This window comes from Bos mutus, chromosome 8 (genome assembly GCF_027580195.1).
Source record: "Bos mutus isolate GX-2022 chromosome 8, NWIPB_WYAK_1.1, whole genome shotgun sequence".
Lineage (NCBI taxonomy): Eukaryota > Metazoa > Chordata > Mammalia > Artiodactyla > Bovidae > Bos > Bos mutus.
Window position 1 is genome coordinate 51,961,646 of NC_091624.1, and position 17,756 is coordinate 51,979,401.

Below are 17,756 nucleotides of genomic sequence, written 5' to 3' on the forward strand. Positions count from 1 at the left end.
TGTATATAATGAAAAGTAAGTCTCCTGCCTATTCTTTGTATCCCAGCCACCTTCCCTGGAGGTAATCACTTATTACCAACTTCTTATTTATTCTTCCAGAGATATTTTATATAAGAACAAGCATTTTTACATGCTGATTCAAAGAGCATGTGCACTTAAAATTTTGATATGCTTGGCCAAACTGCCCTCCATAGAGGAGGTACCAATCTTTGCCCCAATCCTCTTCTGTATAGGAGTGCCTATTTCTCTGTATTTTGCTATCAAACTTTTTTATCTTTACCAATCTGGTAGATGGAAAATGGTACACAACTGTAGTTTTAATTTATATTTCTCTTAATATGAGAGAGGTTAAGCATTGTGGTAGATTGGCTAGAGCTCATTCATCAAATTCATTTAGTTTTCTTCCTGGGCATACATCTAGATTATATTTCCCAGCCTCCCTGGAAGTATTGGTCAAATGAAAAAGTTCTAGACAATGGAATGTGGCTAGAAGTAGAGATGAATTTTAACTTGGCTTATAAAAGCTTTTCAGGAGCAACCTCCATCATGTCCCTTCTCTTATTTGCCTGACAGAGGAGGACTAGAGGCTGTAGGAGCTGGCTGAGTTGCTAGATGGAAAGATCCTAAGTTTCTGAATCACATGTGGAAAGCCACCTGCTGACCACCCAAATGGACTGTAGTTGAACTTCCACTATGTAGAAGTACTGATATTTGGGGGTTTGTATACAGTAGCTAGAGTTGCTCCCCCCAAGTAATAAAAGCATCTTTTTAAGTGTTTAAGAAGAATTTGTATTTCTTTTCCTATGTTTATGTCCTTGGTCCATTTTCCACTGGTTATAGATCTTTGCCTATTTTTATTAATATATTAAGTTGTTCATCTTTTTCATATTGATTTGTAGGGGTTCTTTATATTATCAGAGATTGTACTGAAATCCCTTTCTCTTAAGATTTCTCTTAGTTTGTCATTTGTTACCATGCAGCAAAACTTCATTTTCATGTAGTTGTATTTTTCAAACTGTTCTTTTATATTGATTTTGTATTATACCCAGCCAGGCCTTCCCATTTTTGAGATTTGTGGTTTTATTATAAAAGCAAGCCAATCTTATTCAGAAAGGTTACCAAACAGAAGGAAACAAACAGATAAACAGATACCAAAACAACTCTCAATTCTATGTCCCGACACAACTATATTATCCTTTTGACTTATTTCTTTATCATGTTTTCTTATGCATAACACCCTATCTTCTTTGCAGAACAACTCTTTGGGCTTAGCTTTCATGATGTAAACTTTGCTAGACAGGGACCAATTCTCTTTGGTAAAAGAGAATTTGTTAAAATAAATTTAACACAAGAGAAAATTTTCCTTCTCTCCCTTCATACTGCACCAAGGTTTTCGGGATGGAGAAGCAATTGCTTATTCTCCACAAAACCTTCAAAAGGCAAGGACTGTGGTGCTGGGACATGTCTTACTCAGCTGTCTGAGGCAGTCAGTGAAAACTTCAATTCCAGAAGCTTGAAACCTAAGAGAATCAGCAGTACCCTTCACCTGCGACCACAAGCAGAAATCCATCATTAAGGTGACGTCAACTGCACTCTGAGCTCCTGAGGAAACCACAGAGAGAGGAGTCCCTAAACAAATGTCTTCATAAAATACTGAAAGTGCACTTCCAGAGATTTCTCATGTTCAATCCGTACAGTGGAGGCAGGTTTTAAGTAGACTATTTTCTATTACTACCAGGCATCAGTAACTAATAATAAGAATGCATCCATTTCTCTTGTCTTAGCTGCCGCTTCTCCTTGCCTCACACTTTGTTTCTGTCTTACAGAACTGGTCTAGCTTCCGGCATACACCATGCTCTCTCATTAGCAGCCAAGAGATTTGCTCTGGTTACTCTCTCTGCCTTCATGAACACCACTTCTCCTCTACCGTAAACCTTGCTGGCAGTCTCCTCCTCGTTTTCCCAGCTAACTACCACATGCTCTAGAGGCTTTCCCAGGTTCCTCCAGGCTGTGTCAACTGCTTGACCTCTGGGCCCCCAATCACAGCATATTACCAAGCAGCTTTACCTGGATCTTTCCCTCGAGACTCTAACTTCTCAGGGGAGAGAGCATCTTAATTCATCTTTGTATTTTCACTGTCTGGTATAGAGTAAGTGGTGACCTTCAGTTGAAAAAGACAAGGAGGCATTTGACTTACCTTTGGTTTTTTGGGCAGGGATTAGGAGTACATGGATCCTTTGAGATGCATGATCCAAACTCAAACTGATGGTCCTGGAGGCCCACACAGCGAGCAATGCAGGCGCTGGGGTAAGTGCGTCCATTCTGCCCACAAACGGGGACAAACTGATCTGCACAGTTGCAGGGCAGACCTGCAGGGGGACAGCACCTCAGCAACTGCTCTTGTATGGCCCCTTCCTCTGTTTCCTCATTAAGGTAAACCACTGACAAGCAGCCAGAGGTCTCAGGTTAAAACAGAATTTAACATTAGGTCAGGGGGGTGGGGGAGGATGGGGAGCTGAATGGAAGGGGGCATATCCTCCCATCTCAGTGTTTTTAAAGGTGGCAAGGCTCTGAAAAGCCATTTGTCTGCACAATGACTTTCCTTTGTTCCACTTATTGCCTGCTAACTGAGGGTTTCCAGATCTTGATCCCAGGGGTAGAGATCCTTGCAAACTAAACTACGGGTAGGAGAATGTTTCTCCCAATTTTATATATAGAATCTGGAATTTAGATGTTTGATTCTGGTTTAAGGGATTTCCAGAATGTTCAAGGATAATACCAAAAAACAAGACAAAGAATGAAGGTTGTAAATGCCTCACATAGGTTCTTTCTACCTCCTTAGGGAGGAGAAAGAACAAGAAGTTAGTAACTTGGAAAGATATTGTAACTTAAAACTTAAGAATTTTTATGAACATCTCCTTCTGAGTCCTGTGTAGACTGTGGCCCTATTTGAGTCCCCCAGATGTGTATACTTTGTGGCCAGTAAAATCTCCTTAGAGTCTGCTAGCTAAATACTCTTTATTTTTTTATTTTTTTGTCTGTACCACATGCCTTATGGGATTTTAGTTCCTTGACCAGGGATTCACTGGACTACCAGGGAAATCCCATTAAATAGTCATTGATGTAACTTATCCCAGGACATGAGGGGCTACACACTACAGGGAAAAAGGGTCCTACTAGTTGTAAACTTTAACTTCTAAAAACATTGTGATGTATGTAAATAAGTAAAAGTCTTCCTTGTAAATCTTTAGCTCATTTCTCATCCCACATCATTTTTCGGTTTCTCTAGGCAGAATGAATTGTCCTCATCAGAGCACAGCAGATAAAGGATAAAAATAAAGGACAACAACAACAAGACAATAAAGTAGCAAACCCTGGTACTCATTAGGGTGGATAGAGGATGGGATGGAGCTGGTCCTGCCTCTACTTCCCCATCAGTCTGCATTCACTTCTTGTTTCTGATCTCCCTTTTATTTCCAATGTGCTGGAGATACAAGGTTGGTAAACCCTATTCTGTTCTCTTCCTACCCTATTCCATGTGTAATACCAACTCAGAGTCAAGCTGCTGCTGCAACAGGAAGAAATGGTTTAAGGGCAACTACCTAACTCCTCTTTGCCCAGAACCAGATTTGGGAAAAAAGTAGATACCAGCAAATACTGGCAACTATGCTGTTGCTGTTGACAACTGGAGTTTCTTCTCAAGAAAAGAGCATCTCATCTCACTAACCTTGTCACTTACTGTGGCTGATGTGAGCATAATACCAGCAGCATAAAGCCTAGGAAAGTCAAGAAAGTAACATTCTTGATTGACTGTTCATAAAAATTAAGTTTCAAAATTACAATAATTTCCCAAGTTACTTTCCTGTTTTCCCCCTCCCTAAGGAGATATGAATGGAAGGAATCTATGTAAGGTGTTTACAACCTCTGTCTTTGTCTTGCTATTGTTATCACCCTTCAACATTCCAGAAAACTCCCAGACTTGACATACCTAAATTCTAGATTTTATATCTAGATTGGGAGAAACATTCTTTACTTTTTCTTCCAGTAGCTTTGTTTATAGGGGTCCCTGCCTATATGAATCCAGAAAGCCAAGGTAGGACAAGGAAGAACATGGTTAAAGAAAACAAACACAGAAACAAATTTACAAAATACAGGGACACTTTGGACTATAGTGGTAGGGGCAAATGGGTATTTCAGCAGGTAGAAAAACTCCATGTAACTAAAACTATACCAATCACTGGCCCTGTTCTTTTTGACTTACGGAATTCCAAAAGGACCTTAAGAAACCACTTACTTTAATGCCTTCAATTTATAGAGGAGGAAGCGATCCAGAGAGCAAAGTACCTTGCTCTCAGGTTATGTATTTACTTTACTGTGAACATTTGCAGTTAATGAGATGCTGCCTTCAAGGGAAAATGGGTACAGAGGATGAGGAAAGCTGCTGGATGACCACGGTTACCTGTGAAGGTACGACGGTCATCTTCTGAGCTGTGCTCACTGAGACAAAGGCGGGTAGAACACACCAAATTGCCAGCAAAACAAGAACAGATATTGCAGTCGACATTAAAGGAAGTTCCATGACCTGAGAGAAAGAGAAATAAAATGCTAATTTATGTCATGAATTTATAAATAAATCACAAATTAAAAATTACATAGTTTAAAAAGTTTTAAAATAGAAATTCTTAAAAGATGACTTCTGAATATATAAACTAGGGAATTAAACTTGTAATACTGGTATTTTCATATTGACCTCCCACCATATCCCCTCCAAACCCCTAATATGCTCATCTCACTAGACTGCTCCAAATTCTCTCCTATCTTATCATGTAAAGCATGACTTCAATTCCTCATCCGAGGTTCTTTTGTACAGAAAAGGTATTTACTCAGTGAAAGCATGACTTCAATTCCTCATCCGAGGTTCTTTTGTACAGAAAAGGTATTTACTCAGTGAAAGTTTATGGAAAGAATGAGTTTATCTTCTGATGTTTTCTGTGATTCAAGGTACCTATGTTACATTTTAGCTAATTAGAATATGGACTAAGCAATGAATACCTGACTTGCTGGTCTAAGCAGAAATTTGCAAGCTCTTTTTAGTCAAAAGTACTCTTCTTAAAGTAAGATCTCACACAGAAGAGTAAAACAAGAGGCATATAAAAGCTGAACTACTCTAGTTGATGGGGAGGGGGATGGATGTAGAGGTAGCAGAATGAGCAGGTGGGGTGGGGAGCACATTCTCAAAAGTGGTTTTTTTTTTCACAGTTTTTGAGGTTATATATTGATATGAAGAGTTACTAAGGGCTATAAGCAAAAGATGGTTTAAGGAAGCACTGAGAAAGCAAGATCCTCAGACTTTTAGAGAAGGTGATCAAACGGGGAGGTACTCTTAATGTGCTCTCTCCCAACCCCTAACCAACAGTGTAGTTCCCATCCCTTTGGTTTCCATGATGTCAACCTCTGGGTTTTACTTCTGGGAAAGGGGCAAAGCAGAGACAGACTGTTGAGAAAGGGGTGGGAAGGAGCAGACCTGTGTCCTTGCCTATGGAGCGCAAGGGCTTTATTGTCAAATAGGCCTAGGACTGAATTCTGCTTTGGTCATTTACTAGCTGGGTGACCTCTCTAAGCATCAGCTTCCTTATTAGTACCCATATCAAACAACTGGGAGGATTTAATGAGATAACACAGGCCAAGACTTAGCGCAGTATTAGCACACAGTAAAGAGTTCAGTAAGTGTTAGTTACTATCAGCTGTTAGTAGTCCCTTCTTGATGAGGCTTCTAAGAAGGTTCCTTAGAAGTCCTTGTGTTCCATAGAGTTTGAAAAATACTTCCCTAGAATATCTGATTTGTAGACTTTTACTCTCTGGTGAGAACCCATCCAATGTTCTCCCTACCAAGTTAATAAAACTAATCTTGTGTTAAAAACAAAACAAAACAAAAAAACAAAAACAGTTCAAGACTCACTTTTTCTTTTTCCTCCAACAATACAAGACTTCTGAAGGTCTATACAGTGCATCTCTATACAGTTTTCTAAGAGTCCACTTTGCCCACACGAGCAAATTTTATAACAACCAACTTCCCCTGCAGATGATGGCACCTGGATCAGTGTCCCTTGACGGACAATAAAATCAGATGCTTCTCCCAATTTGCAGCCTGTAGGGACAAAAATGAGCTGAGAGAGCTGGTACTGTTCCCTGATATTGTTTTGTGATATCAGATACACTTCACATAAGTTTTATAGATATTGTGTGGCCACTAAAGATTACGTAATAGAACTTTCACTAAACTAGGGAATTGCTTTGGTTCAACTGGCCACAAACAAACAAAAATTCCACGTTCAGTCTGTGAAGTGGTGGTGATTAAAGGACACATACCCCAAAGTTAGAAATAGTTCTTACAAAAATGCTGTAAGATAAGTAGTTCTTAAAATTTTTTAAGGCTTATCAAATATATTTTTAAAACACAGGTATTTTTTTAAATGTAACATGGCAACTGAGAGTAATTTTAGAATAATCTGGTCAGAAAACTTTTAGTGATAGAATAAAGACACATCTTAAATTCAAAGAAAAGTGAATACTTGATTGGACTTAGGGAAAACCCGTTTATTTTCAATTTTAACAAGATTTATTATGATGCTATAGCTTATGTAGTATTATACAAATATTATAAGTGGCCCTTTGAGATACGCTTATTTAATTTTTTTTTTTTTTCTTTTTACTTCCCATGTTTAAAAACTAGCCCAAGGTTCTTTTTTCCTTTGGTTGTCAAGAACCTTATGACTCATTATGAGAATCTGGTTTTGAAAGTGAAATAAGTTTACAATCTAAATGACTACTGAAAATTATTTTTTTGTCTTCCTCTGCTTACATATATAATACACGTTTATTTGAAAAACATAATTTAGAAAATGATCTTATTCCAAAGATAACTGCTATAAAGAAACAACAGCAGCACATACCCTTGCCCATCCCACACCCCATCCCACCTCTTACCCTGAACACAAGAGTATGGAAGGCAGGGATCACCAGATGGACACCCTTTCCGGTTTACCTCACAGAGTTCATTAGCAGGGCAAGGGTTTGGGTTACAAGGATGAGTCACCTCTTCTACAATGTTACCTAAAGAACTTGGCCCTGAAAATACAAAAACAGATCAGTTTAAACACCCAAAAGAGTAGAAGAGGTCTGTAAATTGTCTGAATTAATGACATCTGAAACAAATGGACAGCTCATGAGGTCTGTATAGTCAAAGCTATGGTTCTTCTAGTAGTCATGTATTGATGTGACAGTTGGACCATAAAGAAGGCTGAGCACCAAAGAATTGATGCTTTCAAACTGTGGTGCTGGACGAGACTCTTGAGGGTCCCTTGATCAACAAGGAAATCCAATCAGTCAATCCTAAAGGAAATCAACCCTGAATATTCATTGGAAGGACTGATGCTGAAGCTGAAGCTCCAATGCTTTGGTCATCTGATGTGAAGAGCTGACTCAACAGAAAAGACCCTGATGCTGGGAACGTTGAGGGCAGGAGCAGAAGGGGGTGGCAGAGGATGAGATGGTTGGTTGGCATCATCAACTCAATAAACATGAGTTTAAGCAAACTCTGAGAGATAGTGAAGGACAGGGAAACCTGGCATGCTGCAGTCCATGGGGTGGCAAAGGACTGGACATGACTGAGGGACTGAACAACAACATGAGGTATGATTCAAGTGAGTTATTGAAATGGATTTCCTGATCAACTGTGCATTTCCATAAACAAACATTCATTCATTTGTTTATTTATTGGGTGCCTAAGATAATGCCCATGAATCAAGGCAAATTGGAAGTGGTCAAATAAGAGATGGCAAGAGTGAACGTCGACATTCTAGAAATCAGCTAACTAAAAGGGACTGGAATGGGTGAATTTAACTCAGATGACCATTATATCTACTACTGTGGGCCAGAATCCCTTAGAAGAAATGGAGTAGCCATCATGGTCAACAAAAGAGTCCGAAATGCAGTACTTGGATGCAATCTCAAAAACGACAGAATGATCTCTGTTCGTTTCCAAGGCAAACCATTCAATATCACAGTGATCCAAGTCTATGCCCCAAACAGTAATGCTGAAGAAGCTGAAGTTGAATGGTTCTATGAAGACCTACAAGACCTTTTAGAACTAACACCCAAAAAAGATGTTCTTTTCATTATAGGGGACTGGAATGCAAAAGTAGGAAGTCAAGAAACACCTGGAGTAACAGGCAAATTTGGCCTTGGAATACGGAATGAAGCAGGGCAAAGGCTAATAGAGTTTTGCCAAGAAAATGCACTGGTCATAGCAAACACCCTCTTCCAACAACACAAGAGAAGACTCTACACATGGACATCACCAGATGGTCAACACCGAGATCAGATTGATTATATTCTTTGCAGCCAAAGATGGAGAAGCTTTATACAGTCAGCAAAAACAAGACCAGGAGCTGACTGTGGCTCAGATCATGAACTCCTTATTGTCAGATTCAGACTTAAATTGAAGAAAGTAGGGAAAACCACTAGACCATTCAGGTATGACCTAAATCAAATCCCTTATGATTATATAGTGGAAGTGAGAAATACATTTAAGGGACTAGATCTGATAGATAGGATGGAGCTTTGTGACATTGTACAGGAGACAGGGATCAAGACCATCCCCATGGAAAAGAAATGCAAAAAAGCAAAATGGCTGTCTGAGGAGGCTTTACAAAAAGCTGTGAAAAGAAGAGAAGCGAAAAGCAAAGGAGAAAAGGAAAGATATAAGCATCTGAATGCAGAGTTCCAAAGAATAGCAAGAAGAGATAAGAAAGCCTTCCTCAGTGATCAGTGCAAAGAAATAGAGGAAAACAACAGAATGGGAAAGACTAGAGATCTCTTCAAGAAAATTAGAGATACCAAGGCAACATTTCATGCAAAGATGGGCTCGATAAAGGACAGAAATGGTATGGACCTAACAGAAGCAGAAGATATTAAGAAGAGGCGGCAGGAATACACAGAAGAACTGTACAAAAAAGATCTTCACGACCCAGATAATCACGAGGGTGTGATCACTGACCTAGAGCCAGACATCCTGGAATGTGAAGTCAAGTGGGCCTTAGAAAGCATCACTACGAACAAAGCTAGTGGAGGTGATGGAATTCCAGGTGAGCTATTTCAAATCCTGGAAGATGATGCTGTGAAAGTGCTGCACTCAATATGCCAGCAAGTTTGGAAAACTCAGCAGTGGCCACAGAACTGGAAAAGGTCAGTTTTCATTCCAATGCCAAAGAAAGGCAATGCCAAAGAATGCTCAAACTACCGCACAATTGCACTCATCTCACACGCTAGTAAAGTAATGCTCAAAATTCTCCACTCCAGGCTTCAACAGTACGTGAACCGTGAACTTCCAGATGTTCAAGCTGGTTTTAGAAAAGGCAGAGGAACCAGAGATCAAATTGCCAACATCTGCTGGATCATGGAAAAAGCAAGAGAGTTACAGAAAAACATCTATTTCTGCTTTATTGACTATCCCAAAGCCTTTGACTGTGTGGATCACAATAAACTGTGGAAAATTCTGAAAGAGATGGGAATCCCAGACCACCTGACCTGCCTCTTGAGAAACCTATATGCAGGTCAGGAAGCAACAGTTAGAACTGGACATGGAACAACAGACTCGTTCCAAATAGGAAAAGGAGTACATCAAAGCTGTACATTGTCACCCTGCTTCTTTAACTTATATGCAGAGTACATCATGAGAAACGCTGGGCTGGAAGAAGCACAACTGGAATCAAGATTGCCAGGAGAAATATCAATAACCTCAGATATGCAGATGACACCACTCTTATGGCAGAAAGTGAAGAGGAACTAAAAAGCCTCTTGATGAAAGTGATAGTGGAGAGTGAAAAAGTTGGCTTAAAACTCAACATTCAGAAAACGATGATCATGGCATCTGGTCCCATCACTTCATGGGAAATAGATGGGAAAACAGTGGAAACAGTGTCAGACTTTATTTTTTTGGGCTCCAAAATCACTGCAGATGGTGACTGCAGCCATGAAATTAAAAGACGCTTACTCCTTGGAAGGAAAGTTATGACCAACCTAGATAGCATATTGAAAAGCACAGACATTACTTTGCCAACAAAGGTCCGTCTAGTCAAGGCTATGGTTTTTCCAGTGGTCATGTATGGATGTGAGAGTTGGACTGTGAAGAAAGCTGAGTGCCGAAGAATTGATGCTTTTGAACTGTGGTGTTGGAGAAGACTCTTGAGAGTCCCTTGGACTGCAAAGGAGATCCAACCAGTCCATTCTGAAGGAGATCAGCCCTGGGATTTCTTTGGAAGGACTGATGCTGAGGCTGAAACTCCAATACTTTGGCCGCCTCATGTGAAGAGTTGACTCATTGGAAAAGACTCTGATGCTGGGAGGGATTGGGGGCAGGAGGAGAAGGGGAGGACAGAGGATGAGATGGCTGGATGGCATCACTGAATCGATGGACGTGAGTCTGAGTGAACTCCAGGAGTTGGTGATGGACAGGGAGACCTGGCGTGCTATGATTCATGGGTTCGCAAAGAGTCAGACCCTACTGAGCGACTGAACTAAAGATAATGCCTGGCAAGGTCCTAGGTTCTGGAGATACAGAAGTGAATAAAAAAGGCAAATCTCTCTAGAGTTTACATTTTGGTCAGGAAATAGACAATAAATAGACTCTGAGCGTGTGTGTGTATGAATGTAAGTAAAAAGTCAGATAACAATAAGCAGTATAAAGGGATGGAATGTAACATATATTTTAAATAAGGTGGTCAAATAGATGCTTATGTCTAAAAGCGATAATTTAGCACATTCACCATAAATAATGATAATATATTATGGTAAGATGGACCCTATACCATGATCATATTGGTGAACTTATTAAATAATGACCAAGGAAAAATCTCACTTAATATACAGTCATCCCTCAGTATCTGTGGGGGGTTGATTCCAACACTCCCATGGATATCAAATTCTGAGAATGTTCAAGTCCTTTATATAAAATGGTGTAGTATTTGCATATAACCTAAGCACACTCTCCTGCATAGTTTAAATTATCTCCAGATTATTTATAATACCTAATACAATGTAAATACTATGTAAGTTCAGTCGCTCAGTCGTGTCCGACTCTTTGCGACCCCATGAATCCCAGCGCGCCAGGCCTCCCTGTCCATCACCAACTCCTGGAGTTCACTCAGACTCACGTCCATCGAGTCAGTGATGCCATCCAGCCATCTCATCCTCTGTCCTCCCCTTCTCCTCCTGCCCCCAATCCCTCCCAGCATCAGAGTCTTTTCCAATGAGTCAACTCTTCGCATGAGGTGGCCAAAGTACTGGAGTTTCAGCTTTAGCATCATTCCTTCCAAAGAAATCCCAGGGCTGATCTCCTTCAGAATGGACTGGTTGGATCTCCTTGCAGTCCAAGGGACTTTTAAGAGTCTTCTCCAACACCACAGTTCAAAAGCATCAATTCTTCGTAAATAGTTATAAATAAAATGTAAATGCTATGTAAATAGTTGCCAGGTATACAACGTTCAAATTTTGCTTTTTGGAAATTTCTGGAATTTTTTTTTCCTGAATATTTTCAATTTGCAAATGCAGAACCTGTGGATATGGAGGGCAAACTCTGTGTGACATTTTAAAAGAGTATTGAAATGTAAACAAAAGCATTTCTTTAAGTTTCCTCCCACTGAAAACAGTCTCTGTTTACACATATATTTGACTACTCTAATGGCATCCAGGATTATGAATACATTCATTTTGCTTACATGATTTTAGGCCAGACTTAGACTCTAAGGCTATAGAGAATCAGGGCTTATAGAATTTATCTCATCCAGCCCAATCATTTTATAAATAGGAAAGCTGAGGCTCACAGAAGTCATCTGCTTAAAATCAGAGAGGCCTATGATTCTAGTCAGTCCAATGCTCTCTTTTTTTCTACACTTGTCACTAAGGTTAAGGGACACAGTCTGTTTGTCTTGATTAAAATATAGTGAATATTGGGAGTTGCAAATGTAGTACCCACTTTTTTCTTTTTACTTACTACCAGGTTGGCAATGGGCCCACAGATAAAAAATCTTTCCCAGCTTCCCATACAATGAGGGGTGGTTTTCCCTTACATGAAGTAGCTAGAATTAAAATACTCATGTTGTGATGGTAAAGTACACAAAGTAACCTTGATGATGGAAGCCAAGCACTAAGAATGGTGGAGAAAGAAAAGGGAACCTGGATTCCACTGTAACAGCCCTAGACTATTTACTTCTGGGCTTTCTTTTGCTTCCATCTGTTCTATTATTTGCAGGTGAACTTAATCCTATCTTAACACAGGAAAATAAAGCTAGTTTGAGCCAGCTCACAGCACTAATGCCCCTTAGTGGTAGCCTAAACACTTCTCTTAACTATATGTACTTAGTCTCTCAGTCGTGTCTGACTCTCTGCGACCCCATGGACTTATAGCCCACCAGCCCACAGGGATTCTCCAGGTAAGAATACTGGAGTGGGTTGCCAGGCCCTTCTCCACGAGATTTTCCCAATCCAGGGATCGAACCCAGGTCTCCAGCATTGCAGGCAGATTTTTCACTGAGCCACCAGGAAAGCCCCTTGACTATATAGTGTCTATGAATTTTATCCCCTGGTTTCTACCACACAGTCACCTCCTGCTGGGAAGCTTAGCTTCAGAGTCCATCAAGGAGATACAAACTTATTCTTCTAGCTCTTGGTAGGAGTATTTGGTACAGAGAAAAACTCCATTTTCATGTACTAACCCAGACCATCATTCCTTACTCCCTATTTGGTGGGTAAGTCCAAGCCAATGCCTGGCTCAGTTTCCACTGATATTAGATGACAAGAAGCTAAAGACTCCCTAGGGGAAATTCTACTTGATCAAATCATGGCAAGGAGACAGCAATGATAAAGAGCTGGTTATCTGAGAATGCGGACACATGACTCATCACTAAGAATTCCTGACTGACAACAGTTCACTACCCACTCAGACTGCTAATGATAGTTGCTTCTGTGTATATATTTTAAGACGACAATTCTTTCCTGGGCTGAAAAGGGCAAGCAAATAAGGTAAGAGTCTGCAGATGAGATATTATCATTAAACCACATGTTCTCAACAGATAGATGCTCATGCAAAGCAAACATCAAGGGCAGAGATAGAAGGGAGAAGCCTTTAAATTAAAAAAAAAAAAGTACTTACTGAGGTATGTATCCAAAGGTATGCAATTCTCCAGGTCATCTGTGGGTGACAGAAGCTCACAAATACTTTCAGCTGTGTGGTCTTCAGGGAATTTGTTCTGGTCCCCACATTTCTTGAGAATCTCTACACAATCTGATCTTGAAAAGGAAAATACACACAAATTTAGGATTTGAGGAACCTCCTCACTCCCCAGGTTGCCTAGCCAATATCAATTCTGTTTCAGAAGCTTTTCAGAAAGTGAGTTTTTACAACTCAACAATGTTTCGCACTTTGTTAGGTGCATGATAAAGGAACAGGGGTGACAGCAGACCTTCGGTTGAAGAGTAAGTAACATATTTCACTATCAAAGCAGCCCTAACTTTCTCTGACCTGAGATCAAAAGCCTTGCTCAAATTTTACACTCATACCTACTGCCACTACTATCAATGTGGTTTTCCACTGTCATTGAAAGGAAATTAACCTAGGCTAGTCTGATGTGCTCTTTGTGAAATCATATTCCTTTCTCTCAGGGCTTCCTTTCTTCTTCCCTCACTGCCTTCCTGCCTTTCTCTTTTTAAATATCTGTTTATATCAACATTAAAGTGTTTGGCCTGTAACAACTGGAAAACCCACTACTTTAAAATTTTCTGTCTTCAATAGAAATTTGACCCCTCTATAAAGTTTCATCTTTATTTTATCCAGATCCCCCTTTTTTTTGTCTTCCTATTTACTTAAATTTTTTTTAATTTTTTAATTGAAGTATAGTTAATTTATAATGCTGTGTTCATTTCAGATGTACAACAAACTGGTTTAGTTATATATATATACACTGTTTTTCAGATTCTTCTACCTTATAGATTATTTCAAAATATTGAGTATAGTTCCCTGTGCTATACAATAGGTCCTTAAACTTTATCCTATAATAGATCTTAATAAGTAAACCATTCAGAAATGTTTATTAGGAACAGACCCTATTGACTATATTTACTAAGTCTTTCACTCATCAAACATTTCTGGAATATCTATTGCACTTTAGGATTATGCTCATTCCTGAAGAGAAGAAAAAGAAGAGAGAAAATATAAGAAAAAAAGAGGTTCAAAGAAGAGTGTTTATCCTCAAGAAGAGCAAAGCTAACAGGATATAAGACAAATACACATATTAAAGTAAACGAATAGAATAGTGCATTGAAGATACTCACTGTTTCTTGAACTAAGTTCCATGAGAAAAGTACAAATGAAAGTCTACAGAAATTTGTAGTTTGGATAAACTACTATCAGCTGGAGAAATCTGGGAAGATTCCATAGCAATGACTGGAATTTAAGAGGGGCTAAGACGGACAGTCAACGTTCTAGGAATCAGCAAAATAAAATGGACTGGAATGGGTGAATTTAACTCAGATGACCATCATATCTACTACTGTGGGCAAGAATCCCTTAGAAGAAATGGAGTAGCCATCATGGTCAACAAAAGAGTCCGAAATGCAGTACTTGGATGCAATCTCAAAAACGACAGAATGATCTCTGTTTGTTTCCAAGGCAAACCATTCAATATCACGGTGATCCAAGCCTATGCCCCTACCAGTAACGCTGAAGAAGCTGAGTTGAACGGTTCTATGAAGACCTACAAGACCTTTTAGAACTAACACCCAAAAAAGATGTTCTTTTCATTATAGGGGACTGGAATGCAAAAGTAGGAAGTCAAGAGATACCTGGAGTAACGGGCAAATTTGGCCTTGGAATACGGAATGAAGCAGGGCAAAGGCTAATAGAGTTTTGCCAAGAAAATGCACTGGTCATAGCAAACACCCTCTTCCAACAACACAAGAGAAGACTCTACACATGGACATCACCAGATGGTCAACACCGAGATCAGATTGATTATATTCTTTGCAGCCAAAGATGGAGAAGCTTTATACAGTCAGCAAAAACAAGACCAGGAGCTGACTGTGGCTCAGATCATGAACTCCTTATTGTCAGATTCAGACTTAATTGAAGAAAGTAGGGAAAACCACTAGACCATTCAGGTATGACCTAAATCAAATCCCTTATGATTATACAGTGGAAGTGAGAAATACATTTAAGGGACTAGATCTGACACAGAGTACCTGATGAACTATGGACTGAGGTTCGTGACATTGTACAGGAGACAGGGATCAAGACCATCCCCATGGAAAAGAAATGCAAAAAAGCAAAATGGCTGTCTGAGGAGGCCTTACAAATAGCTGTGAAAAGAAGAGAAGAGAAAAGGAGAAAAGGAAAGATATTCCCATCTGAATGCAGATTTCCAAAGAATAAAAAGGAGAGATAAGAAAACCTTTCTCAGCGATCAATGCAAAGAAATAGAGGAAAGCAACAGAATGGGAAAGACTAGAGATCTCTTCAAGAAAATTAGAGATACCAAGAGAATATTTCATGCAAAGATGGGCTCAATAAAGGACAGAAATGATATGGACCTAACAGAAGCAGAAGACATTAAGAAGAGGTGGCAAGAATACACAGGAAAACTGTACAAAAAAAATCTTCACGACCCAGATAATCACGAGGGTGTGATCACTCACCTAGAGCCAGACATCCTGGAATGTGAAGTCAAGTGGGCCTTAGAAAGCATCAATATGAACAAAGCTAGTGGAGGTGATGGAATTCCAGGTGAGCTATTTCAAATCCTGGAAGATGATGCTGTGAAAGTGCTGCACTCAATATGCCAGCAAATGTGGAAAACTCAGCAGTGGCCACAGGACTAGAAAAGGTCAGTTTTCATTCCAATGCCAAAGAAAGGCAATGCCAAAGAATGCTCAAACTACTGCACAACTGCACTCATCTCACACGCTAGTAAAGTAATGCTCAAAATTCTCCACTCCAGGCTTTAACAGTACGTGAACCGTGAACTTCCAGATGTTCAAGCTGGTTTTAGAAAAGGCAGAGGAACCAGAGATCAAATTGCCAACATCTGCTGGATCATCAAAAAAGCAAGAGAGTTCCAGAAAAACATCTATTTCTGCTTTATTGACTATCCCAAAGCCTTTGACTGTGTGGATCACAATAAACTGGAAAATTCTGAAAGAGATGGGAATCCCAGACCACCTGACCTGCCTCTTGAGAAACCTATATGCAGGTCAGGAAGCAACAGTTAGAACTGGACATGGAACAACAGACTGGTTCCAAATAGGAAAAGGAGTTCGTCAAGGCTGTGTATTGTCACCCTGCTCATTTAACTTATATGCAGAGTACATCATGAGAAACGCTGGGCTGGAAGAAGCACAAGCTGGAATCAAGATTGCCAGGAGAACTATCAATAACCTCAGATATGCAGATGACACCACCCTTATGGCAGAAAGTGAAGAAGAACTAAGGAGCCTCTTGATGAAAGTGAAAGAGGAGAGTGAAATAGTTGGCTTAAAGCTCAACATTCAGAAAACTAAGATCATGGCATCCGGTCCCATCACTTCATGGGAAATAGATGGGGAAACAGTGGAAACAGTGTCAGACTTTATTTTTTTGGGCTCCAAAATCACTGCAGGTGGTGACTGCAGCCATGAAATTAAAAGACACTTACTCCTTGGAAGGAAAGTTGTGACCGACCTGCACATTAAAGAGCAGAGATATTACTTTGCCAACAAAGGTCCGTTTAGTCAAGGCTATGGTTTTTCCAGTGGTCATGTATGGATGTGAGAGTTTGACTGTGAAGAAAGCTGAGTGCCGAAGAATTGATGCTTTTGAACTGTGGAGTTGGAGAAGACTCTTGAGAGTCCCTTGGACTGTAAGGAGATCCAACCATTCCATCCTAAAGGAGACCAGTCCTGGGTGTTCATTGGAAGGACTGATGCTGAGGCTGAAACTCCAATACTTTGGCCACCTCATGTGAAGAGTTGACTCATTGGAAAAGACTCTGATGCTGGGAGGGATTGGGGGCAGGGAGAGAAGGGGGAGAAGAGGATGAGATGGCTGGATGGCATCACCGACTCGATGGACATGAGTTTGGGTGAACTCTGGGAGTTGGTGATGGACAGGGAGGCCTGGTGTGCTGCAATTCATGGGGTCGCAAAGAGTCGGACACCACTGAGTGACTGAACTGAACTGAACTGAAGAGGGAGAGGCAGTGGGCGAGTACAGATACAGGGTAGGAGGAAGAGTATTTTCAGTAAAGAAGGAAAATTGGGAGAACATCTGACATGTGGGGGTGATGACTCTAGAGACAGGCTGTGGGTAGAGATCATAGAGGGTCCAAACCAAAACTGGAGAGTCATTATGATGAAAGAAACTTACTTGCAAATAATACTGCCCCGTGATTTACTATGGCAAGGCTTAATCTGCAACGAACAAGCTATTGCTTTCCACATTTCTGGTTGGCACTTTTTAATGTCAAGGACAGGTATGCTGATAAATGGCATCTTTATGCTTCCTTTTTCCCACAGCTTCATGTCATTCATGGCTCCTTGATCTGACTGAGCATTGCAACTCCTGAAAAGTTCTGTTGGCCTGAAGAGAAAAAAGGCCAGAAGGAATCAAGAGGCAATTATTTTCTAGAAAGAAGCTACGTGTAAAATCTTGACATGCCAGTGTATCAGGA

The 17,756-nt window shown here is 40.1% G+C and overlaps 1 protein-coding gene across 1 annotated transcript in view; it reads right to left on the reverse strand.

Annotated features, from left to right (window-relative positions):
• Positions 1-17,756, reverse strand: part of RECK (reversion inducing cysteine rich protein with kazal motifs) — an 81,209-nt gene that overhangs the window by 11,176 nt on the left and 52,277 nt on the right. The window contains exons 11-16 of the mRNA XM_070375659.1: positions 17,453-17,665; positions 13,211-13,347; positions 6,988-7,128; positions 5,960-6,148; positions 4,460-4,582; positions 2,198-2,369 (exon numbers count right to left, since the gene is read on the reverse strand). Of these exons, the coding sequence (XP_070231760.1) occupies positions 2,198-2,369; positions 4,460-4,582; positions 5,960-6,148; positions 6,988-7,128; positions 13,211-13,347; positions 17,453-17,665 (975 nt within the window). The remainder of the gene's footprint in view (positions 1-2,197; positions 2,370-4,459; positions 4,583-5,959; positions 6,149-6,987; positions 7,129-13,210; positions 13,348-17,452; positions 17,666-17,756) is intronic.